At 43.6% G+C, this 24,801-nt stretch overlaps 1 protein-coding gene and 1 long non-coding RNA gene across 21 annotated transcripts in view; both read left to right on the forward strand.

Moving 5' to 3' along the window:
• Positions 1 to 24,801, forward strand: part of LOC126987005 (uncharacterized) — a 148,334-nt gene that overhangs the window by 107,846 nt on the left and 15,687 nt on the right. For all 6 annotated transcript variants that reach the window (XM_050843636.1, XM_050843637.1, XM_050843640.1 and 3 more), the window contains one exon: positions 24,124 to 24,290. In XM_050843636.1, the coding sequence (XP_050699593.1) occupies positions 24,124 to 24,290 (167 nt within the window). The remainder of the gene's footprint in view (positions 1 to 24,123; positions 24,291 to 24,801) is intronic.
• LOC126987006 (uncharacterized) lies at positions 17,527 to 20,778 on the forward strand. Of its 15 annotated transcripts, none has more exons than XR_007740115.1 (4): positions 17,527 to 17,636; positions 17,685 to 17,732; positions 17,776 to 17,799; positions 17,833 to 20,778. It is a non-coding gene; the product is annotated as an uncharacterized LOC126987006 (long non-coding RNA). The 15 variants fall into 15 exon arrangements; XR_007740117.1 differs by having other exon boundaries at positions 17,685 to 17,708; positions 17,742 to 17,799; XR_007740116.1 differs by lacking the exons at positions 17,685 to 17,732; positions 17,776 to 17,799 and adding an exon at positions 17,733 to 17,775 and having other exon boundaries at positions 17,527 to 17,651.

Consider the following 24,801-nt stretch of genomic DNA (forward strand, 5'->3'; position numbering starts at 1 on the left):
CCTACCCTTCCTTCTTCCCTTCCTCTCACTCCCTCCTCCTTCCTTCACTATCCTTCCGATCTTTCTCCTCCCCTCCCTCCTTCCCCCCATCCTTCTTCCTTCCTCCTCCTCTCCTTCCCTCCTTCCCTCCTTCCTTCCTCCTCTCCTTCGCAAGTCACTGAGAACATATATACATAGAATCACATTGCACATCCGGTACTCTCTCTCTCTCTCTCTCTCTCTCTCTCTCTCTCTCTCTCTCTCTCTCTCTCTCTCTCTCTCTCTCTCTCTCTCTCGTTCCTTGCTATCATTCTCTCCTTTCTTCCATCCTTTCGCTTTTCCTCCCTTTTTCCTCCTCCTCTTTTCTTTTCCCTTCCTTCCCATCTTCCCTCTCTCCCCTTCCTTCTTCCTTTCATCCTCTCCTTCCTTCTTTCTTTTCGTTTTTCTTCCTGTCTGCCTTCCCTTCCTTTCTTCTCTCTGTCTTCATTTTAATCTTCTTTTTCCTTTCCTCTTCCTTCTTCCCTTCATCCTCCTCCTCCTTCCTTCCTTTTCCTCCCTTTCTTTCATCCCATCCAGCCTTGTCTTCCTCCATTCTTCCCTTCCTTGTTTTTCTTCATTTTCTTCCCATTATTTGTTTTCTTTCTCCCTCTCCTTTCTTCCTTTCCATCGGTTTTCTTCCTCTTATCCTCCCCTTCTTTCCATCCAGTCTCCTCCTTCTCCTTCCTCCCCTTCCCTTTTCTTCCTTTTTTTTCCTCCCCACACATTAGCATACACGCCATATACTTCCTCCAGGTGTCAAGGTGGTGGAGGTGGTGGTGGTGGTGGTGGAGGTGGTGGTGGTGGAGGTGGTGGTGGAGGTGGTGGTGGTGGTGGTGGTGGTGAATGTGGTTGCTGTGGTGTTTGTGTGATTCAGGAGAGCGTCAGTGTTTGTATAATCTCGTATGTGTGTGTGTGTGTGTGTGTGTGTGTGTGTGTGTGTGTGTGTGTGTGTGTGTGTGTGTGTGTGTTAATGAAGCAAGATCAAGACGAATGACCGGAACTTAAATATCAGACTCCCAGTGAGGTCTCTCTCTCTCTCTCTCTCTCTCTCTCTCTCTCTCTCTCTCTCTCTCTCTCTCTCTCTCTCTCTCTCTCTCCTTTCATCCATTTTTGGTTGTTTAGAGAGAGAAGAGAAGAGGAAGTAGGTCACAAGATTGCCAAGGTTGTGTGTGTGTGTGTGTGTGTGTGTGTGTGTGTGTGTGTGTGTGTGTGTATAAAGACGAAACAGAGAGAGAGAGAGAGAGAGAGAGAGAGAGAGAGAGAGAGAGAGAGAAGCTGACTTATGATTATTTCCTGTTGTAAGCAGTGCAACTCTCTCTCTCTCTCTCTCTCTCTCTCTCTCTCTCTCTCTCTCTCTCTCTCTCTCTCTCTCTCTCTCTCTCTCTCTCTCTCCCCTACTCATTCTTCCTCTTATTCTTGTTGTTTTATTAATGTTTTTGTTGTTCAGACTTAAGACATCTGTCACACACACACACACACACACACACACACACACACACACACACACACACACACACACACACACACACACACACACACACCTGTATGAGGCTCTGTGAACAGGTGTGACGAGGCGTATCACGGTGTGACGCTCTGACCTTCTCCTCCCGTCCCTCGCCTTCTCTCCCTCTCCCCTCCTGCCCTTCTCTCCCTTTCTCCTCCTCCCCTTCCCGTTCCCTCCGTTTATATCTCCTTCATTCCTCTCCTTCACTCTTTCCTTCCCTCCTTCCCCTTTCCCCTCCTCCCCTTCCTTCCCCTTTCCTCCCACCCCCTCCGTTCTTTCTTCTCCTTTCTTCCTCTCCCTCCTCCTCTTCTCCTACACTCCCTTCCCCTTCCTTTCCCTCTTTTCCTTTTCCTTCCTTTCTCTTCTTTATTCTCCTCCCCTTCTCCTTCTTAAATCCCTTCACTTCCCCTCTGTTCTCCTCCCTCCCCTTCCCTCCTCTTCCCATCGTTTTCCCATCCCATCCCTTCCCTTCCCTCATCCTTTCCCACAGTATTTATCTCAGCATTCCTCCACTCCTCCCTTCCTTCCTCCATCCTTATCCTCAGTCTCTCTCTCCATCTCTCTCCTCTCCTTCCATTCCTCTATTCCTTCTTTCTCCCATCTATTCTTTATGTTTTCTGTCGTTTATTCTTGCTTGTATTCTCGTTTATTCTTTTTTTTTCTCCGATTCATTTTCGTGTTTTGTTTCTTTCCTCATTTCTGTTTTTCTCGTTTATTTTTTCTCTTTCTTTCTTTCCTCCTTTCATTCCTTTCTTTTCCCTCTTCTTTTTTTCCCCATCATTCCTTTTCCTCTTTTTCTCCATCTCTTGAAATCTCTTACGTAATCTTTCCTTCACTTATTTCGTTATTTCTTCCTTCTCCTCTTCCTTTTATCATCCCTTCTTCTCTCTTTCTCTCTTCCTTCTTCTCTCCTTCTCTCCTTCCGTACCAGCTGCTCGGAGGATGCAATGGAGAGGTATCAGTGTGTGTGTGTGTGTGTGTGTGTGTGTGTGTGTGTGTGTGTGTGTGTGTGCCTAAAAGGGGGTGCGTTGCTTGCTTTTTTTGTGTGTATTAATCTGTTCTCACGCACCACCACCATCACCATCATCACCATCATCACCACCACCACTATAAAACAACAACACCAAAAACAACAACAACAACAACAACAACAACACTACTAGGATGATCACGACCCCTCCTCCTCCTCCTCCTCCTTTTCCGTGAACTCAAATATAAACGCTAGACAGAAAGAGACAGACAGACAGACAGACCGATTAAACACGACAGCCACGCCCTATTAACCGAGTGACTGATTGACTGACAGACTGCGTGACTTACTGGCTGACTGACTGCGTGGAATATTGACTGAATTGATAACTGCGTGACTGTCTGGCTGACCGTCTCGTTAGCTGACTGACTGACTGATTGGTTTGAGAAATGATTAGGATGCTGTGTCGTGACGGAGAGGAGGAGGAGGAGGAGGAGGAAGAGAAGGGAGAGGAGGAGGTGGTAATGATAGGGGTGTTTCTTGTAACTGTTGATGTATGTGAATCTGAAAGTCATACCAACACACACACACACACACACACACACACACACACACACACACACACACACACACACGCGCATTATAAGAGTAAACAAACAACAGTAACAACAATATCAACAATTCACACATCATCTCTCTCTCTCTCTCTCTCTCTCTCTCTCTCTCTCTCTCTCTCTCTCTCTCTCTCTCTCTCTCTCTCTCTCTCTCTCTCTCTCTCTCTCTCTCTCTTTTCTTCTATATCTTTTATCTTAAGCTCCCAACACATTCCTTTTACTTTGCGTGTTGTGTTTAACAGGAAGTAACTAATTCTCTTGTTTATAATTGCTTAGCGCGAAGAGGAGGAGGAGGAGGAGGAAGAGGAGGAGGAGGAGGAGGAGGAAACACAAGAATGATAAGCTGTCTCTTTCCGTTGATATAACACTGCCATTTTGCGTTGAGAGAGAGAGAGAGAGAGAGAGAGAGAGAGATCCACCTGGCGTGTGAGTTTAACGGTGTCGATTAGCTGATTCTCTCTCTCTCTCTCTCTCTCTCTCTCTCTCTCTCTCTCTCTCTCTCTCTCTCTCTCTCTCTCTCTCTCTCTCTCTCTCCAAAAGGCAAATACCAACATCATTGAATTAAAAAGTGTTTATACCGGTGTGTGTGTGTGTGTGTGTGTGTGTGTGTGTGTGTGTGTGTGTGTGTGTGTGTGTGTGTGTGTGTGTGTGTGTGTGTGTGTGTTTAAGAAAGATAAGGAAGGCAAGCAAAAATAAAGAGAGGGAAGAGAAAGGAAAGGAGAAAGGGAGGTCAAAGAGAACGTAGAAGAGAAGGCAAAAAAAAAAAAAGAATTAATGAGAGAATGACGAAATGCAAACAAGAAAGAAAGTAAAGAGAGAATCAATAGAGGAAGAGAAACAACACATGGGAAAAGATATTAGAGAAGCAGAGGAAGGAGGAAAAAGGGAAGGAAAATGGGAGGATGAAGAAAGGGAAGGAGAAAGGGAGAAAGAGAAGGACAGTGGAAGAAAGGGAAGGAGAAAGAGGAGGAAGAAAGGGAAGGAGAATGGGAGAAAGGGAAGGAAGATAGGGAGGGAGAAAGGGAAGGAGAATGGGAGAAAGAGGGAGAAAGAGAAGGAGAATGGAAGAAAGAAGAGGAAGAAAGGGAAGGGGAATTGGAGAAAGAGGAGGAAGAAGGGAAGGAGAATGGGAGAAAGGGAAGGAGAAATGGAGAAAAAGGAAGGAGAAATGGAGAAAGAGGAGGAAGAAAGGACCCCAAAACAGTATTACCAAATCAAAAACAGACCCAAAACAGTATTACCAATTCCAAACAGACCCAAACAGACTCCCAAAAACAGTATTACCAAACCAGCGACACACCCTTCATATAAAAAGACGAAGAAGAAGAAGAAGACAGAGGAAGAGGAGGAGGAGGAGGAGGAGGAGGAAGGGGGAGTTTGGGTTATGTTACTCATGTGGTATTACTGAAGGGGACAAGTTGGTGACAGGGGAAGGGGTTAAAGAAGGGGGTGAAGGGGTGAAGGGGGGGTTCAAGGCTAGGGGGGGGCAGGGGGTCTAGTAAGGGGTATTTCCGGTCCCACAGGGGTGAAGGACCACACGTCACCCCTGGGCCGTTTGTGGTCACCTGCCAACACCCCCCCGCCCCTCCTCCTCCTCCTCCTCCTCCTCATACCTTCTGTTCCTCCTACTCCTCCTCCTTCTGTTGCTTCTTTAACTCCTCCTCCTCCTCCTCCTCCTCCTCCTTATTGGTCTTGAATTCCTCCACCTTCCCATTAACCTCTTCCTCCTCCTCTTCCTCCTCCTCGTCTTCTTCGTCCTTCTCCTCCTCCTCCTCTTCCTTCTTCGGTAACTATAATTATTTTCCTTCTTATCATTCTTTTATTCTTCCTCCTCTTCTTCCTCCTCCTCCTCCTCCTCCTCGTCTTCTTCGTCCTTCTCCTACTTGTCTTCTTCGTCCTTCTCCTCCTCCTCCTCCTCCTCTTCCTTCTTCAGTAACTATAATTATTTTCCTCTTTATCATTCTTTTATTCTTCCTCCTCTTCTTCCTCCTCCTCCTCCTCCTCCTCCTCCTCCTCTTCTTCGTTCTTCTCCTCCTTGTCTTCTTCGTCCTTCTCCTCCTCCTCTTCCTTCTTCTGTAACTATAATTATTTTCCTTCTTATCATTTTCTTCTTCCTCCTCGTCCTCCTCCTCCTTCTCCTCCTCTTCCTCCTCGTCCTCCTCCTCCTCCTCCTCTTCCACATACCTGTCCACCCACCTGCATGACTCACCTGTGCCTGATCCTCCCCCCCCCCCTCATTGCCTCCGTCTCATTTTTTCTTTATTTTTCTTCCAGTTCCTCCTTTCCTTTTTCATCTGTCTCTCCCCTTCTTCGTTCCTCTCTTCATCCTCCTCTTCTTCCAGTTCCTCATTTCCTTTTTCGTCTGTGTCTCTCCCCTTCTTCGTTCCTCTCTACATCCTCCTCTCCCTCCAGTTCCTCCTTTCACCCTTCCTCATCTCTCCAGGTTGACCGGAAGAGGTGGAGGAGAAAGGAGAAGCCGGATCTGGAGAGAAGAAAGAGTGGAGGAGGAGGAGGAGGAGGAAACATGGAGGAGGAGGAGGAGAAGAAGAGGGAGTGTTGTATTATAAACGATGACGATGGTGATGATGATGGTGTTGACAACGATGGTGAAAGTAGAGGTGATGGTGATGATGGGAATGGTGATGATAGTGTAACCTTGGTGGTGGTGGTGGTGATGGAAAGCTTAATGTTGGTAGTGGTGGTCATGATGGTGGTAGTGGTGGTGGTGGAGGTGGAGGTGGAGTATGCCCACTTGCCCTTCACACACTCCATATGTTCTTGCCCTCATTTTTTTTTTTTCCTTCCCTTCCTTAACCTTCCCTTCCTTAACCTTACCTCACCTTACCTTCCCAACCTTACCTTGTCTTCCCTTCCCTTCCCCTCCCTTCCATCCCCTTCCATTTGTCTTACCCTTCCTTACCTTGCTTTACCTTACCTTCCCTTACCTTACCTTGCCTTATCTTCCCTTCCATTCCCTTACCTTATCTCCCCTTCCCTTCCCCTTCCATTTGTCTTACCCTTCCTTACCTTCCCTTACCTTATCTATCTCAATGATGAAGGAGTGGCGGTGATGGTGGTGGTGGTGGTGGTTCAGTGGTATCAGTGTTGTTGTTGTTGTTGTCGATGGTGGTGATGGTGGTGGTGGTGGTGTATAAGGGAGGTGGAGATTAGTTTGTCTCTTTGTGGTAGGGGCAAGTTGTAGTGGTGGTGGTGGTGGTGGTGGTGGTGATGAGCTTAGCTGCGTCAGAGAGGGGAGAGGAGAGGGTCCATCCGTGACTGACCCTGAGGTGGTGGTGGTGATGATGGTGGTGATGATGGTGATAAGGTGGTGGTGGTTGTGGTGAGGGACATAAGTGCAGCTGAGATAGTGGTGATGAGAAGTATCCGAGGTGGTGATGATGGTGGTGGTGATGGTGGTGATGATGGTGGTGGTGATGGTGGTGGTGACGCAGGTGGTGGTGGTGGTGAGGCGTGAGGGCGTGGAGGGCAAAGGGATGAGGAAGAGGTGGGTGTGGAGGAGGAGGAGGAGGAGGAGGTGGAGGAGGAAGAAGAAGAAGAAGAGGAGGAGGAGGAGGAGGATAAGAAACATGTGTGAGTGTGAAGAGGAGTAGGAGAAGAAGAGGAAGAGTCAGAGAAGAAGAAGAAGAGGAAGAAAGGGAAGAAGAGGAGGAAGATAAAAAGAGGGAATGGAGAAACAGAATAAAAAAAAGAAGAGAAATGAGAGAAGGAGAAAAAGGAGACGAAAATAATGAAAAGGAAATAAGAGAAGGAAGAAAAGAGGAGTTTGAGGGAAAGAAGAAAGAAGTAAAGAAGCAGATGTGATAAACAGATGAAGGGAAAGTAAGAGAAGAGAAGAGAAGGGAAGGGAAGGGAAGGGAAGGGGAGAGAGGGAGGGAGGTATGAGGAGACGAATGGGAAGGAAAGGAAAGAGAAGATAAAAGAGGAAAAGGGAAACGTGTTGAACAGCTTAAGGGAAAGAGAGGGAAGGGAAGGGAAAGGGAAGAGGGGAAGGGAAGGAAAAAGAGGAGATTAAAAGAGGAAAGAGGGAAGGGGAAAGAGAGAAGATATGGTGAAGATGAAGGGATGGAAGAAGGGAAGGAAGAAGAGGAGGAGATTAAAAGAGGAAAGAGGGAAGGGAAAGAGAGAAGAGATGGTGAAGATGAAGGGATGGAAGAAGGGAAGGGAAAGGGAAGGAAGAAGAGGAGGAGATTAAAAGGGGAAAGAGAGAAGATATGGTGAAGATGAAGGGATGGAAGAAGGGAAGGGAAAGGGAAGGAAGAAGAGGAGGAGATTAAAAGGGGAAAGAGAAGAGATGGTGAAGATGAAGGGAAGGGAAGAAGGGATAGTGAAGGAAAAGGAAGAGTGAGGAATGAGAGGAAAAGAAGAAGGAGAGAAGAATAACAGATAGGGAGAGAGGAGAGGAAGATGAAAAGGGATTGAAGAATGAGAGTAGATAAGGAAGGGAGATACACAAAGAGAGGAAGAGGAAGAAGAAGAGTGAGGGGAGCAGAGGATAGAGGAAAAGTGAGTGAAGGATAAAAATAGAGTAGAAGGAGAAATAACAGACGAAGAGAAGAAGAAGAGGAAGAGGAGGAGGAGAAGCGTGACTGGGGGTGGAATGACGAGTATTAGACCAGAATGCAACACGTGTTAGAGCTCCTGATGCTGATTATTATTATTATTATTATTATTATTATTATTATTATTATTATTGTTGTTGTTATTGATGTTGGTGTTGTTATCGGTGTTACTACTACTATTACTACTACTACTACTACTACTATTGCAAGGAAAAGGTTGAGAAAAATACGAGATAGGGAATAAGATGAAAATAAATAAAAGTGAGGGAGGAGGAGGAGGAGGAGGAGGTGTTTATCGAATTTAACGACGAAAGCAGACGTTGAGTGGAGTCATGTCTCCTTCAAGATGGCGGGAAAAAAAAAGAAGAAAAAAGAAAAAAAGATCTTGACCAACACAAAAAATAAGAGGAAAAATATTGTTCTTTCCTTTTTTTTTTCCTCCCCTCCGGTTCTTCATTTTGTTTGCATTGCTGTTTGGTTTGTGCATTTACTTTCTCTCTCTCTCTCTCTCTCTCTCTCTCTCTCTCTCTCTCTCTCTCTCTCTCTCTCTCTCTCTCTCTCTGATGGGCAAAAAATATTAACGAAAAAACGAAATATCATCAACTAATAATCTTCTTTCATTCCTCTAAAAACAAACAAATAAATAAATAGAGAAAAACAAATAGAAAAAAGAAGAAAAGGCCAAAAAACTTAATATATTCGCCTTTTTTTATTATATTTTCCACGATTTTTTTTTCTGTAAATATGGAGGTTAACGTTGCCTTGAGGGATATTGCGTTCGTGTGTGTGTGTGTGTGTGTGTGTGTGTGTGTGTGTGTGTTATGTGGCGTGATGGCGTTGATTGTGGTGATGATGAAGAGAGGACAGGGTTAGTTCTTGGAGGTGGTGATGGTGGTGGTGGTGGTGGTGGTGGTAGTGATGATTGCAGTGGAGGAGAGAAGAAAACGATGAGGATGGAGGAGGAGGAAGTGACATTGATGGCGGTGGTGGTGATGATGATGGTGGTGATGGTGATGACGTAACGGTGGAGTTGAAGTTAGTGGTGGTGACATTGGTGGTGATGGTGGTGGTGATGTTTCTTCGGTCATGCAAAAGGGTTGAGAGTGGTGGTGGTGGTGGTGGTGTAGTGGTGATGATGGTGGTGGTGGTGGTGGTGGTGGTGATGAGGGTGGTGGTTCTAATGGTTCTGAAGTCATGCATAGGTGGTGGTGGTGGTGGTAGTGGTGGTGGTGATGGTGGTGGAGCTTCGGAAGTCATGAAAAGGTGAATCATGATTGTGTGTGTGTGTGTGTGTGTGTGTGTGTGTGTGTGTGTGACTAGCTGGTCCTTGTTCTCTCTCTCTCTCTCTCTCTCTCTCTCTCTCTCTCTCTCTCTCTCTCTCTCTCTCTCTCTCTCTCTCTCTCTCGTTTAGTTTCTTCCTTATTTGTTTTCTTTCATATTTCTTTGATTCTCTCACTTTCACTTTCATTTCTCTCGTCTACCTTGAAACTAATCAGCTCACCTTAATCCTCCTCTTCCTCCTCCACCTCCTCCACCTCCTCCTCTTACCTGGCCGATTCGTATGCAGTGTTGCCATCTCCACATGATTCACCACGCAGTTAGCCTCATTTCTCACCTGTTTTTCCCTGTCATGTTTTTTTCGTCTCTCCCTCTTCATTGATCCCTTCATTATCACCTTTTTCTTTCAGTGACCATCTTGCCTTGCTCCTGGTTCCCCTTCCTCTTCTCCCTTCTCTTTTCTTCTCTCTCTCCTCAATTCTTCTCTCTTTGCTTCCCCCTTCTATTTTCCTCTCCCTTCCTCTCCCGTCTTCTCCTCCCTTGGCATGGTTCTTCGCTGGTCTGGCATCATTGCAGGACACACCCTTGCCCATGGCCCCCCCAAAAAAAGATATACTAAAGTCCAGTGGGTCGTATTATGCATTCAGGTTACGTGGGCTGTGTTGCTTATCTGGCTACGCTGGTTTGAGACGGTTTGGGAAGTCCAGAATCAGCTTGGAGGTTTGGAGGACACACGACGTTTTGCAATTGCATCCGTAACTAATTTTTTATACTTCTTTTGCATATGGGAAGGCCAGGTTGTTGTCTTAAAGGAAGGGTATGTCGATGAATTGGTAAGACTTCTTTTAAGGTCTGCTTGAGTCTGTTTTGGGTCTGTTTTAGGATGTGGTCATACTGTTTTTGGGTTTGGGTTGTTGGTTGAGTTGGTAATACTGTTTTTTGGGGGGTCTATTTGGCATTGGTAATAACTTTATGGGTCTGTTTCGGATTTGGCAATAGCTTTTGGGGTCTGTTTGGGAGTTGGCAACAGTTTTGGGGGCCAGTTTGGGTCTTTTGGGGACTTGGTAATACTGGTCTTGGGGTTTGGGTTGTTGGTAGAAAAGAAAGATGTAACGTTGATTTGGTAATACTGTTTTGGGTCCTGTGTGGATCTTTTTGGAACTGGCAATACTTTTTTTTTTTTTTTTTTAGATTTAGCTCGTTGGTATAAATGAAGGGTGTGTCGTTGATTTGGTAATACTGCTTTGGGGCGAGTAAGAGGAAGATATATTTTTCGACCTGGCAACACTTGGACACGGAGGGTGAAGAAGGAGGTTGAGTAAGAAGGGGTTTGGTGGCGTGTGGGTGGAGGAGGGGGGGGAGGGGTGGTGGTGGAGGAGGAGGAGGGAGGGTAGAGGAGGAGGAGAGGGTGAGGAGGGTACTGGTGTTTGTGGTGGAAGGAGGAGGAGGAGGAGGGAAAGGAGTAACGTAGGATGAAGAGGAGGAGGAGGAGGAGGAAAGGAAGGGGGGTGGATGGAAGTGGAGAAGGAGGAAGGAAAGAGGAAATGGAGGAGGGGAAGGTGAAGGTGGCGATGGTGAGAAGGAGGAAGAGGAGGAGGAGGAGGGAAAGAGAGGAGATGGTGGTGGTGTTGGTGATGATAGTGGTGATGATGGTGGTGATGATAGCGTTTGTTTAGCTAATATGAGGTAATAAGTGCTACTCTCTCTCTCTCTCTCTCTCTCTCTCTCTCTCTCTCTCTCTCTCTCTCTCTCTCTCTCTCTCTCTCACATTTCTTTCCCATTCCCTCCATTCTTTCCCCTTTCTCTTCTTTTTTATCTTTCTCTCTCTCTCTCTCTCTCTCTCTCTCTCTCTCTCTCTCTCTCTCTCTCTCTCTCTCTCTCTCTCTCCCCTTTTAATTAGTAAGCACATGTTCAAGGCAAGGATGTGACCCGCCTAGGGAGTCACACCACCGTTAGTCAGCCAATTACTCAGTCAGGTCGTCAGCCAGTCAGCAGCAAGGTCAGTCACATCATCGTTATGCAGTTAAGTCATCCAGTCATCATCCAGTTAGTACCCGTTCACCCATGTTGTTCGCCAGGGTCATTAGCTTCTTCAGTCAGTCAGTCAGTCAGTCAGTCAGTCAGTCCAGTTAGTTGGCCATTTTCTTATTCAGTTAAATTTGACCGTAACCACCTTTTGAATTCATTGGGTCATTTAATCTTTCAGTCAGTCACTCAGTTAATCAGTTAGTCAGTTAGTAAGTCAGTTAGCGGCCATTCATTCAGTCAGTTAATCAGCCAAGTTAGTCAGTCATTCTTTCAGTTAGTCAGTTAAGGAAAAGTCAGTCAGTCAGTCAGGTCCTTGAAAAAATCAGTCAGTCAGTTCAAGCATTTCAGTCACTTCAGTCAGTTAATTAATTCAGTCAGCTATATAACCAGTCACTCAGTTCAGCCAGTTTCATCTAGTCAGTCAATCAGCCAGTTCAAGCTTAGTCAGTCAGTGCAGTCGTTTAACCAGTCACCGAATCAGTCAGTTCAAGCAAGCAAGTCAATGTTAGTTCCGTCAGTTAGCCAGTCAGTCAGTGCCTTCTAGTCAATGAGCCGATTTCACAGTCCAACACAGCGTCTTCGTAACAGCCCGAACCAAACTATAGAATCCCATACAATCCAAAATGGGGAGGTCTTCGATGCCACACTAAATACACAAGACTTTTCCTGTATAGTTTCATCAAATTTGTGAACTTAAATATAAACACCAGACACTAGACGAGGAAATTTCGAAGGCTCTGGTATGGGTTTGGGAGCTTACTAACCGATCATGGGGAACTGTGAAACTGGCCCAATGTCAGTTCAGTCAGTCAGTCAGTCAGTTGAGGGACGTCCGTGAAATCAGCTCCCGGGTCAGTGAGTGCTGCGTGGCTCAGCGAAGCATAACTGGCGGATCTGCGGAATTAGCTGTTTTGTTGCCCGTCTGTCTGTCTGTCTGTCAGTCTGTCTGTCCGTCTGTATCTGTCTGCCTTTCCGCCCGCCCGTCCGTCTGTGTATCTGTCTGTCTGTCTTTGTCTGTCTCTCCGTCTGTCTGTCTGTCTGCCTTTCCGCCCGCCCGTCTGTCTGTCTGTCTGTCTGTCTTTGTCCCTCCCACTTAGCATAGCCATTACCCTTTCCCTCTCATTGTTCTCTTCTGCTCCTCCTCATCTTCCTTCTCCTCCTCTTCTTCTTCGCCTTCTTACTCTTTCTTTTCCTCTTCTTCCTTTTAGTCATTGCTTTTTTCTCTCTTTTATCCGTTTATTCTTTCTCCTTCGAATCTTCCTCCTGTCTCTGCATCCTTGTTTTTATTCTCCTTGTCTTCGTTCTGTTTGGCCTTCCCTTCCTCCTCCTCCTCCTCCTCCTCCTCCTCTTCCTCCTCCTTTTCTTTGTCTTTACTGTCCTTAGGTTTCTATTGCATATAATTTTCCTAGTCCATATAATTCACTTAGTCTTCCTCCTCCTCCTCCTCCTCTTCTCACACCTCATTGGTGGTCTGGTGGCTTGCTGCACGAGTTGAGGAGGAGGAGGAGGAGGAAGAGGAGGAAGGAGCAGAAGGAAGAGTGAAGGAGTAGGAGGAGAGCTTGACTGACCCTTCTCAAGGACAGCGTGGGAGGAGAGAAGGAAACTGAAGAAAGGAAGAAAGGAAAAGAAGAAGGAATGAGGGAGAGAGGGAAGGAAGAAGGATGTTGAAGAGGGGAAGAAGGGAAGATGATAAAAATGAAAAAAAGAAAAGAGGAGGAAAGAAGGGAAGAATAAAAGGAGAAGTATAAAGTAAAAAAAGAAGTAATAGAAAAGAAAGGAGGAAGAGAAGTTTGATAAATGGAAGAGAGAGAGGAAGAGAGATTGAAAGTGAAGTGGAGAGAGAAAATGGAGGCAAAAGGAAGACGATGAAAGAAATATGCACAGGAAGAAGAGAATTAGGAGAGAGAGAGAGAGAGCAACAACACTTTTATTATCATTACTTTTTTTTTTCGCATGACTTTTAAAACTTTCACGTCTATCAAGTTCCTTTCATCGTTGTGTTGATTAAGAGAAAGTATCGATTTGTTGTTCATTTTACTGTTTATCATCGAAGTTCATCTTCTTTTTCTTCTTTATTTTCTTCTTCATCTTCTTCCTTTTTCTTTCTTTCTTCTTTTTCTTCTTTTAATTCTACTTCTTTTGCTTCTACTTCTTGTTATTATTGTTTTTTTCTTCTTCCTCTTTTTCTTCTTCTTCTTCTTTACTTTTCACTTTCCGTTCACTGTTCTTTTTCTTTTCCTTCTTGTTTTCCTTGTTTTTCTTTTCTTGTGTTTCTTCATTTCCCTTTTTCTTGTTTCTTGTTGCTATTAATATTTTTTTCTTTCGTCTTTTTCTCTATTGCATTGTCATATTTTTTATTATTTTTTTTATTTCATCGATTTTTGCGTTTTGTTTTCCTTTATTTCCTTATTTATCGATTACCTTTATTTATTTATCCATTTATTTGTTTATTTATTTCATTTTCCTTTTTTTTCTCCAGTTTGCATTTCCCTATTTTTTTTAATTATTCTTTAGTTCATCGATTTTCGCATTTCGTTTTCCTTCTTTCCCCTTCTTTATCGATTGCTTTTCTTTCTTTCTTTCTTTATTTATTTGTTTATTTATTTCATCAACACCCACAAGCTTTTTTTAATTGGTTGTCAGGAGTAAATGATCACTCCACTTAATTTTTTTTTTAAGTCTGCCATTAAAACAGACGCCACTTTCTTCCTCTCCCCTCTTCCTTTATTGTTTCTTCTTTTATCTTTCTTTCTCTTTACTTCCTTCTTTTCCTTTTTTTCTATTCCTTTTTCTATTTATTTGTCTGTCCGTTTCTTTCTGTCTATATCTTTCTATCTTTTTCTTTCTTTTTTTCTCCTCCTTTATTTTTTCCTTCTCCCTTTCTTTCTTTCTTTCTGTCTTTCAGGGGTTGTTTCCTCCTTTTTTTCTATTCTTTTTTATTTTTATCTATCTATCTATCCTTTCTCTTTCAATTTCTATCTATATCTCTTCCTTCTCCCTCATATTTTCTTTTTTCCTTTCCTTCCTTCCATCCTTCAATCTATCTATCTTTCTATCCTTTCTCTTTCAATTTCTATCTATATCTCTTCCTTCTCCCTCTTATTTTCTTTTTTCCTTTCCTTCCTTCCATCCTTCAATCTATCTTTCTATCTATCTTTCTATCCCTTCTTTTGCTGCAAGCGTTCACAAGAGACTATTTTTTTATATTTATTTTTGTGCTTAACGTCAATAATATCTTCGATCACACTGTTAATAAAGTCTTTCAATAACAACAATGAGTAAGTCGTTTTCGTCGCTCGCTCAGTTAATTCATCTCATCACGACGTTAATTAAATGTGTCTTTGTTCGCCTCCGCTTCGTTAATATCGTTGTTGCGTTACGAAGTTGTTCCTTATTCGTTATTGGTCACGTGTTTCATCGTCATCCGATTTGGCAACGTTACAAGATTCTCTCTCTCTCTCTCTCTCTCTCTCTCTCTCTCTCTCTCTCTCTCTCTCTCTCTCTCTCTTCTTAATTCCCTTCCCCTTTCTCCTTCCTTATTCTCTTTCCCTTTCTCTCTCTTTCTTATTTCCTTTCTCCTTTCCTCTTCTTTATTCTCTTTCCCCTTTCTCCCGCTTCTTCATCTCTCTCTCTCTCTCTCTCTCTCTCTCTCTCTCTCTCTCTCTCTCTCTCTCTCTCTCTCTCTCTCTCTCCACCACCACCATCATGACCACTTTCTTTAATCATGTCGAGGAAGCTGGTGTCCATTCTCTCTCTCTCTCTCTCTCTCTCTCTCTCTCTCTCTCTCTCTCTCTCTCTCTCTCTCATTCCTTCCTTCGTACATATCTTTCTTCCTCTCTTCTGCCTCCGTTTTCTTCTCTCTCTCTCTCTCTCTCTCTCTCTCTCTCTCTCTCTCTCTCTCTCTCTCTCTCTCTCTCTCCTTCCTGCGGACATATGTCTCTCTCTCTCCTTCCTGCGGACATATGTCTCTCTCTCTCTCTCTCTCTCTCTCTCTCTCTCTCTCTCTCTCTCCATTGGCTAATATCGCCGCAAAACATTACTAATATCGGCGTTCAGGAGCCACGTTACGCCATGGGTCGGGTTGGGTGGCTGACTGGGCGGGTTTTGGAAGACCGAGGAACCTTCTCGTATTACGGCAGACACTTCCTTCCCCTTCCTCTTCCCATTCTTTCCCCACTTCTTTCCTTCCCCTCCAGGCCTTCACTGCTTGACTGAATTGGCTGATTTGACGTCACAATACTCCCTTCCTTCGTTGGGTCTTGAGTGTTGCTTTGTGTTGCGTATAGGAAAAGTTCAATGTGTTGTTTATGGTTTAGTATTTGCGTTTGTCATACTTCGTTATTTCTTTCCTTCTTTCTTTTTCTTTCTGTCTATCTATCTTTCTTTAATTGTATTGCTTCTTTCTCTCTTTTTCTTTCTGTCTATCTATCTTTCTTTCTTTATTTGTATTGCTGCTTTATTTCTTTCCTTCTTTCTTTTTCTTTCTGTCTATCTTTCTTTCTTCATTTGTATTGCTGCTTTATTTCTTTCCTTCTTTCTATTTCTTTCTGTCTCTTTTTCTCCATTTCTATTACTTCGTTATTTATTTCCTTCTTTCTTTTTTTTCTATCAATCTTTCTTCCTCGATCCCTCTTTCTTTCTTTCCTCCTTTCACTCACTTCGTTTGTTTGGGTCTCGAGCGTCACTCCTAAGCCTTTCCATTTCGTACAACACATTAAAAAAAAAAGAGAGAAAGGAAGGAAAAAACAAGGTATACAGAGAAATTGTACTAGGCTACATATCAAGATCTTACTCCACTGGTCAGCCTCACTTCCTTTCCCTTTCCATCTCACATCTCACCCACGGACAAGAGAAATGGCAGAAAAAACAGCATATATAGAGGAATTTCAGTCACCCCTTTTCCCTCACCGTCTCACACTGCACACTCACATACACGAAAGAAAAAAAGGAAGAAAAAGAAAAGTATCGGTCAGCCTCACTTCCTTTCCCTTTCCATCTCACATCTCACCCACGCACAAAAGAAATGGCAGAAAAACAGCATATATAGAGGAATTTCAGTCACCCCTTTCCCCTCCATCTCCCACTGCACACTCACATACACGAAAGAAAAAAGGAAGAAAAAGAAAAGTATCGGTCAGCCCCTCTTCCTTTCCCTTTCCATCTCACATCTCACCCACGGACAAGAGAAATGGCAGAAAAAACAGCATATATAGAGGAATTTCAGTCACCCCATTTCCCTCACCGTCTCACACTGCACACTCACATACACGAAAGAAAAAAGGAAGAAAAAGAAAAGTATCGGTCAGCCCCTCTTCCTTTCCCTTTCCATCTCGCATCTCACCCACGGACAAGAGAAATGGCAGAAAAAAACCAGCATATATAGAGGAATTTCAGTCACCCCTTTCCCCTCCATCTCCCACTGCACACTCACATATACGAAAGAAAAAAGGAAGAAAAAGAAAAGTATCGGTCAGCTCCTTTCCCTTTCCATCTCGCATTTCACCCACGGACAAAAGAAATGGCAGAAAAAACAGCATATATAGAGGAATTTCAGTCACCCCTTTCCCCTCACCGTCTCTCACTGCACACTCACACATACTAAAGAAAAAGAAAGAAAACTATTGGTCAAAAAAAGCATTGGTCACCGTCACTCTTTTCCTTTCACTTTACATTTCATACTACAACACTCATGCGAAAAAAGAGTAATGGAGAGAGAAAAACGTGTATCGAGGAATTTCAGTACTATTATTTTGAACATATCCACGTCTTATGCCATACTCCAGTAGTTTGCATCCCTCCTTTCCTATCATTCATGCATTAAAGAGAATGGGTAAGACAATGTGTAGGCGTGTGGGGTAACTTTTTCAGTCACTCTTTCCCTGTCAGTCTTATACAATGGCAAACACGGAAGAGAAATTAAAAAAACAAAAAAGGTATAGAAGAACATCAGTCACTCTTTCCCTGTCAGTCTTATACAATGCCAAACACGGAAGAGAAATAAAAACAAAACAAAAAAAGGTATAGAAGAACTTCAGTCACTCTTTCCATATCAGTCTCGTAGAACACAACACATATATGAAAGAGAAAGGGAGAGGAAACACACACACACACACACACACACACACACACACACACACACACACACATAGATGAACTCACTTTTTTCCCTGTAAACATGAAAGAGGAAGAAAGAAAACACACACACACACACACACACACACACACACACACACATATAGATAACTCACTTTTTTCCCTGTACACATGAAAGAGGAAGAAAACACACACACACACACACACACACACACACACACACACACACACACACACACACACATATAGATAACTCACTTTTTCCCTGTAAGAATGAAAGAGAAAGAAAGAAAAAAAACACACATTCCACATAGATGACCTCCTTTTTCCCTGTAAACATGAAGACAGAATGAAGACACACCTGTACACACACACACACACACACACACACACTACAGATAACTCCTCCCTGTAAGCACCAGGTCCTCCCTCACACACACACCAAGATCAGGAGCATCTTCTACGAGGAGGGCGACCAGAACGAGGACCAGGAGATGTCGCTCTATCTGGAAGGTTGGTTAGGTTGTGGGAGGCGAGGCTACGTTGGCTAGGTTAGGTTAAGCTAGGTTAGGTTAAGCTAGGTTGGCTAGGTTACTAAGGTTAGGTTAAGCTACGTTGGCTAGGTTAGGTTAAGCTACGTTGGCTAGGTTACTAAGGTTAGGTTAAGCTAGGTTGGCTAGGTTAGGTGAGGTTAGGTTAAGCTACGTTGGCTAGGTTAGGTTAAGCTACGTTGGCTAGGTTACTAAGGTTAGGTTAAGCTACGTTGGCTAGGTTACTAAGGTTAGGTTAAGCTACGTTGGCTAGGTTAGGTGAGGTTAGGTTAAGCTACGTTGGGTTTGGCTAGGTTAGTTAAGGCTTCATTATGTAAGGTATTGTGTTAGATTTGACCAACTTAGGTAAGGCTACATTGGTTAGATTAGACTAGGCTACATTGGGTACAAGTTAGGTTAGGTAAGGCTACATTGGGTACAAGTTACGTTAGGTTAAGCTACGTTGGATTTGGCTAGGTTAGTTAAGGCTTCATTGTGTTAGGTATTGTGTTAGATTTGGCCAAGTTAGGTAAAGCTACATTTGGTTAGATTAGACTAGGCTACATTGGGTACAAGTTAGGTTAGGTTAAGCTACATTGGGTTAGGTAAGGTTAGGCATATATTGGGGCCAGGTTAGGTTAGGTTTCATTGGTTAGGTTAGGTAAGGCTACACTGGTTTATTTTAGGCTACGTTGGGTTGGGCAAGACTAGTTTAGGTTAGGTAAGGCTACACTGGTATATTTTAGGCTACGTTGGGTTGGGCAAGACTAGGTTAGGTTAGGTAAGGCTACACTGGTATATTTTAGGCTACGTTGGGTTGGGCAAGATTAGGTTAGGTTAGGTAAGGCTACACTGGTATATTTTAGGCTACGTTGGTTTGGGTTAGGCAAGGTGGGGTTTGGTTCTGTTAGACTAAGACTAAATTTAAATGGATCACCTGAGTTTAGGCTTGGTTGAGGTACGTTGGGTTATGGTAGGCTGAGTGCTTATGCTGATATTAGATTGTACCAAGTCATTAAACAAGATAACTGATTAGGGATTATAATTAGATAAGGTTTGATAGTTAACTTTGAGGTTAGTTATTAATGAAGGAAATTAGTTTTTTTAAGTGATTGAACTGGTAATAGATCATACGATGTTTTCAGTTCCTTTATTTCGTTTGTAAGGGATGTTTGGTTTAGAACTTTTAGTGAAAAATAGTTTATACATAGAGATGGAGCTTATGACAATATTATCCTAGTTATCACTTGGTTAGCTTAACAGTTAGATTTAGAGGAGCAGTGAAACTTATGGCAAAGGACTCAGAGGCTCTTTCATGCAATTAGGTTGTCTCAAGGATCTTAATTAACTTGCAACCGTGGTAATGATAATTCTGGGGTATCTTCTTGTTTTGGTAATGGAACCTATGACAAAGGAATTTTAGTTTTCAATAGCTCTTTCATGCTATTAGATTAGAAAAAATATACTCGTGGTTGTCTTAGGCATCTTAACTTGCAACCGAGGTAGTGATGATTCTGTGGTTTCTTCCCGTTTTGGCTACACTGTTTTTAGGTGGAGTCTTGGGTGCTTCGTATGTGGAGGGTTGTGGGTGTTGTTGTCTGTCCGTCTGTCTGTCTGTCTGTCACTGCATGTGGGTGTTACGGTAGTCTATCTTAGCTGTGTGTGTGTGTGTGTGTGTGTGTGTGATTTTTCTTCCGTGTAAGGGTTCGACAAGGCCTCAACCCACATGACAGAGAGAGAGAGAGAGAGAGAGAGAGAGAGAGAGAGAATGATTAGAGATATATTCAAAGGGAGAGAAGAAGGGAGGGGGGAGACTTAAGCAAACAAGAGAAGGGAAAACGGGAAAAACCAACAAGCTACGAGGGACGGTTGGTAACGGTGTTCATCAGTGACGTAGTGATGACGTAACGATGACCGAGGAATGACGTCACACACCCTACACTTACCGCATGGACTGAAGAACAATAGTAACAGTGCATAGGGGCGACTGGGAGAGAGAGAGAGAGTGAGAGAGTCGAGGTAACGAGGAGGAGGAGGAGGAGGAGGATGTGCTGACGCCCCTCCTCCTTTCCCTCCTCCTCCTCCTTGGTGAGTGACTTGACCCTACAACGTGACCTCAAATGACCTGACTCAGCGTATTGCAAGGTGAGTAAGGAGGACCTACTTTCTTCCTCCTCCTCCTACTCCTCCTACTCCTCCTCTACGTGTGTTTAGGTGAGTTCGTGTTACCTGGTGTTACCTCTCCCTCCCTCCCTCTCACCTGCCTCTCACCTGCGCTGCCAGAGGGAGAGGTGGAGGTAAGTGCATGGCGGTGGTGGTGGTGGTGGTGGTTTTGCATGTTGTATTTTTATTTTGCTAATCATTGTTTTAACGCTTCTTGTATGTCTTTATTTTTTGTATGTTTAGAATTGTTTGTTTTCTTATTTGCTGTTTTGTCTGTGTATCATTGTTTTGTTTTTCTCCCCCCTCCTTTCTGTTTACTTTTGTTTTTGTTTTGTTTTGTTGTTGTTTTCTTAGCCTTCATTGGGATGCAGGAAATAATAATAATAATAATAATAATAATAATTTAACTGTGAAGGGGTTTAGTATATCATTGTTGTTTTAGCCGGTGTGTGTGTGTGTGTGTGTGTGTGTGTGTGTGTGTGTGTGTGTGTGTGTGTGTGTGTGTGTGTGTGTGTATATCTACCTGTGTGTGTGTGTGTGTGTGTGTGTGTGTGTGTGTGTGTGTGTGTGTGTGTGTGTGTATCTATCTACCTGTGTGTGTGTTTCTGTATGTCTCTCTCTGTCTACCTGTGTGTGTGTGTGTGTGTGTGTGAATCAGCCGGAAACACACCTGAGTTAAGCGCCATCTGGTTACCTGTGCAAGGGGGGGGGGGGAGAAAGGGAGAGGGAGAGAGGGAGGGACAGAGGAAGAAGAGAGAGGGAGAGTGAAGGGAGGGAACCTGCTGATTGCAAAGGTCTCCTCTTCCTGTCTCTCCCTCCTTCCTTCCCTCTCCCTTTCTCTCCCTCCTTCCTTCCCTCTCCCTTTCCCTCCTTCCTTCCCTCTCCCTTTCTCTCCCTCCTTCCTTCCCTCTCCCTTTCCCTCTCCCTTTCTCTCCCTCCTTCCTTCCCTCTCCCTTTCTCTCCCTCCTTCCTTCCCTCTCCCTTTCCCTCCTTCCTTCCCTCTCCCTTTCCCTCCTTCCTTCCTTTCCTTTCTCTACTCCTTCTTCCTTCTTATTTCCTCCTTTTTTTTTCCTTTCTTCCTCTTCCTTTTTTTTTCCTATACGCGTTTTTTTTCTTTCCTTTTCCTCAATCTTTTTTTTTTCTGTTCTTTCTTTCCTTCTCTTTTTTTGTTGTTTCTCTCTCCTCCCTCTCTTTCTCTACTTGCTTTTTCCCCGTCCTTCCTCTTTTTCTCTCTCCTTCCCTTTTCTTTTATTCATCTTTTTCCTTCACTCCTTTTTATTTTCGTCTTCAGTCTTGTTTTCTTCCCTGCTCCTCTCTCTTCTTCTCTCTCCCACACAACAATTTCGCTATAAGAGGAGATTGGTCTTTATCAACTCATTCAAATCACCTGCATTACCATTCTCTCTCTCTCTCTCTCTCTCTCTCTCTCTCTCTCTCTCTCTCTCTCTCTCTCTCTCTCTCCATTTTCTTTCTTTATTTCCCGTTTTTCCTCCTCCTTCCCTTTTCCTTCATTCCCCTTTCTATCATTTGTTTTTATATGTCTGTTTTTCTGTCTATCTGTCTGTCTGTCTATAGTTTATCTTACGTGTGGTTCTGTCTATGTGTCTGTCTGTGATCTATCTTCCTCGTGTCTGTCTGTCTGTTTATTTTACTCGCGTTTGTCTGTCTGTGGTGGTCAATCTTACACTGCCTGTCTGTCTGTGTTGGTTAACCTTACACTGTCTGTCTGTTTATCTTACACCCGTTTGTCTGTCTGTGGTGGTTAATCTTACACTGCCTGTCTGTCTGTATGTTTTGCTGGTCTATCTTCCTTCCGTCTGTCTGTATATATATAATCAACAACAAACTCACGCAACAGTGGAAGCGAGTTAAGGATTTGGTATATTAAGTAAACTCGGAGTGAGAGGGAAAAAAAAAATATATTCTCACGCTTCATCGCCTAACATCGTGGGAGTGAATGCTTTGTTTGGCCTGACTCAATAACGCAGAGGATGTGAAGTCAGGCTTATGTGTTGATACTAATGTGCAAAATACGTCATACACTGATACTTCACACATTCTCTCCTTCATTCCTCGATTATTCTTATTTCCTCTTATTCCTTCCTCTCTCTGCCCTTTCGTACCTTCCTTTCTTATTTCCTTTCTTTCGTTCTTTATTTCACTTCTTCCATTCTTCCGTGTTTCATATTTCTTCTTCATTTCTCGTTTATCTCCTCTTATCCCTTCTTATCTGTTCCTTCGTACCTTCCTTTCTTTCTTCTTTCCTTCCTTTCTTTCTTTATTTCACTTCTTCCATCCTTCTTTGCCTCTTATATCTCCTTCATTTCTCGCTTATCTTCTCTTATCCCTTATCTCCGTCCTTTCGTTCATATTTCTCCTTCATTTCTCGTTTATCTCCTCTTATCCCTTCTTATCTTTGTCCTTTCGTATCTCTCCTTCCTTCCTTCCTTCCTTCCTTATCTTATATCACTCCAGTTTTTTCTTATCTCCTCGATCTTTTCATGAATAAGGTTACACACACACACACACACACACACACACACACACACACACACACACACATCCCAGCGTTAAATACCAATAATAATAATAACAATAACAATGATAACAACACTCTAGAAATTAAAATAACACGTGAAAATAGCGAAATAATTCTTCTATTGGTAACACTGCCTCTAACTGCATGGTGATTGGCTGTCCGTCCCGACCCTCTAAGCTTCTCATTGGCCAAGACCTCTGACCCTCGACTGACCCTGACTGGTGATTGGTTGTTCATAGACGCTACGAGGGACGTTTTTCTGGACTGACTAAACCCATAACGCGACTGACATAACATTTACAACTTATTTTAAATCAGTCAATCTGTTATTACTAGTCTTTACATTCAGACTCCCTTTATCCCTTCATATATAAAACGCATCAGTTACTCAGTGTGATGTGATGTATATGTCTATTGATTGTGTTAGTGTGTTTGTTTGAGTTGTTTTTCTTGTTTTGAGTTCATTATAAAAAGTCAATTATTTTTTTTAGCGATCATGTTTATTAATATTATTTTTTTCAATATCACCTCGTCTTGTCCCTTCCTATCTCTGTCTCCTTTATAAATATCCTCTCTTTCTTCCTTTTTTTAACATTATTCCTTCATTCATTCATTTCTTAATATTTCTCCTTCATCCCTCGCTTATCTTCTCTTTTTCCTTTCTGTCTCCTTTCGTTCCTTCCTTTTTTCCATCCCTCCTTCATTCTTTGCTTATTTTATCTTATTCCTTCCTGTCTCTGTCCCTTCCTTCCTTCCTCCTTCTCCTTCATTCTTCCTCTATCTCCTCTGTCCTTTCCTTCCTTCCTTCCTCTCTTCCATCCCTCCTTCATTCCTCGTTTATCTCGTCTTATTCCTTCCTTCCTTCCTTCCTTCCTCTCTTCCATCCCTCCTTCCTTCTTCCCGTCTCCTCGTTCCACTCTTCCACTATAACTACACAATTAACGTTTTCTTTTCTCCTTCCTCTTTCTCTCCCTCTCCCTTCCAATTATCTTGTTCCCCTTTACGCCACTCCTTCCCTCCCTTGCTATTTCCTATTTCCGTTCTTCCTCCTCCACGCATCTCCCTTTCCCTTCCTAGACCATGTTCATTTATATTTCCTTATCTTGTATCTTCTCCTTATTCCTACGTTCGCTTTGTTAACTTTCCTCATCTCTTTTAGTTTCCTCTTAATTCCCTCTTTCTCATCCTCCCTTTTCCTCTTATTTCCTCTTTTATCTCCCTTTGTTTCTGTGTTTCATCTTTCTCCTTTCTCTTCCTCTTATCTCGCTCCTTCTCTTCCCTTCTTCCTCTCTTATATCCCTTTGTTTGTTCCTTCTGTTCCTCTCTTCACTTTTTTTCCCTGTCCATTTTCTCATCTTTCCTATCCTTCCTTTCATTCCTTCTCTTCTCTCTTCCTTGTTCTCTCCTTCATTCCCCTTTTAAAACCTTTATTTCCCTATTTGTCAGCTATTCTCTTTTTCTTTCTCTTCCCTTTTTCTTTTCTTCCTCTCCCCTCTTCCTTATTCTCCCTTTCATTCCCCTTCAAACCATTCCCTCTTTCCTATTCTCCCCTTCATTCCCCTTTTAAAACCTTCTTTATTTCTCTGTTTGTCAGCTCTCCTCTCTTTCTTATCCTTCTCTCCCCTCTTCCTTATTCTCCCTTCATTCTCCCTCTTAAACCCTTCTTCTCAATTCGTAAACGCTTCCCTCTTTCTTATCTTCCTCTTCCCCCACTCTGTTCGTTCCTCACACCCTCTTATCACACCCTCCCACCCTCACGCCCTCACCACCGCCCTCACTAACACGCCCTTCGCTTGGTGCCCGCAGGAGGGGAGTCTGAGGAGGAGGACGCCGCCGGTGGGCACTACGAGGCCATCTACGAAGTCATCAGTCCAGCACCCGAGGACGACTTCGCGCGCCAGGACGACCAGGATTTCGATGACTCCTTCGATTCCGATGACTCTGAAAGTGCTTACTGCCGTCTCCGCCCCCAGGTAAGTGATGATGATGATGATGATGATGATAAAGAGGAGGAAGAAGAGGAATAGGAGAAGCAACGGAAGAGAAGAATAAGAGATGATGATGCTGAGGAGGAGGAGGAGGAAAAAGTTGGAAAGTTTCGTTTAGTCGGCGCAACATCTGTGGTCATATGCCGGAGAGGGACAGGAGGGGGAAGGAATTATAGGAGAAGGGAACAAATCCCAGGAGACAGGACACAACCCCCGATTAATACCTGGTACCATTCACTGCTGGGTGGACAGGGGCGTAGGGTATCGGAAAAGCCACCCAAATATTTCCACTCCGCCGGGGAATCGAACCCGGGCTCTCTTGGTTGTGAGCTGAGTGTGCTAACCACTGCACCACGGATACCCCAGGAGGAGGAGGAGGAGATAATGATGATGATAAACACAATTACTATCCTAACTAACCCTACATCCCTATCCTCATTTATAAAACAGTTGACACTCTTTATTATCCTCCCCAACACACTGACACCCTCACCAC

This window comes from Eriocheir sinensis, chromosome 63, assembly GCF_024679095.1.
Source record: "Eriocheir sinensis breed Jianghai 21 chromosome 63, ASM2467909v1, whole genome shotgun sequence".
NCBI lineage: Eukaryota > Metazoa > Arthropoda > Malacostraca > Decapoda > Varunidae > Eriocheir > Eriocheir sinensis.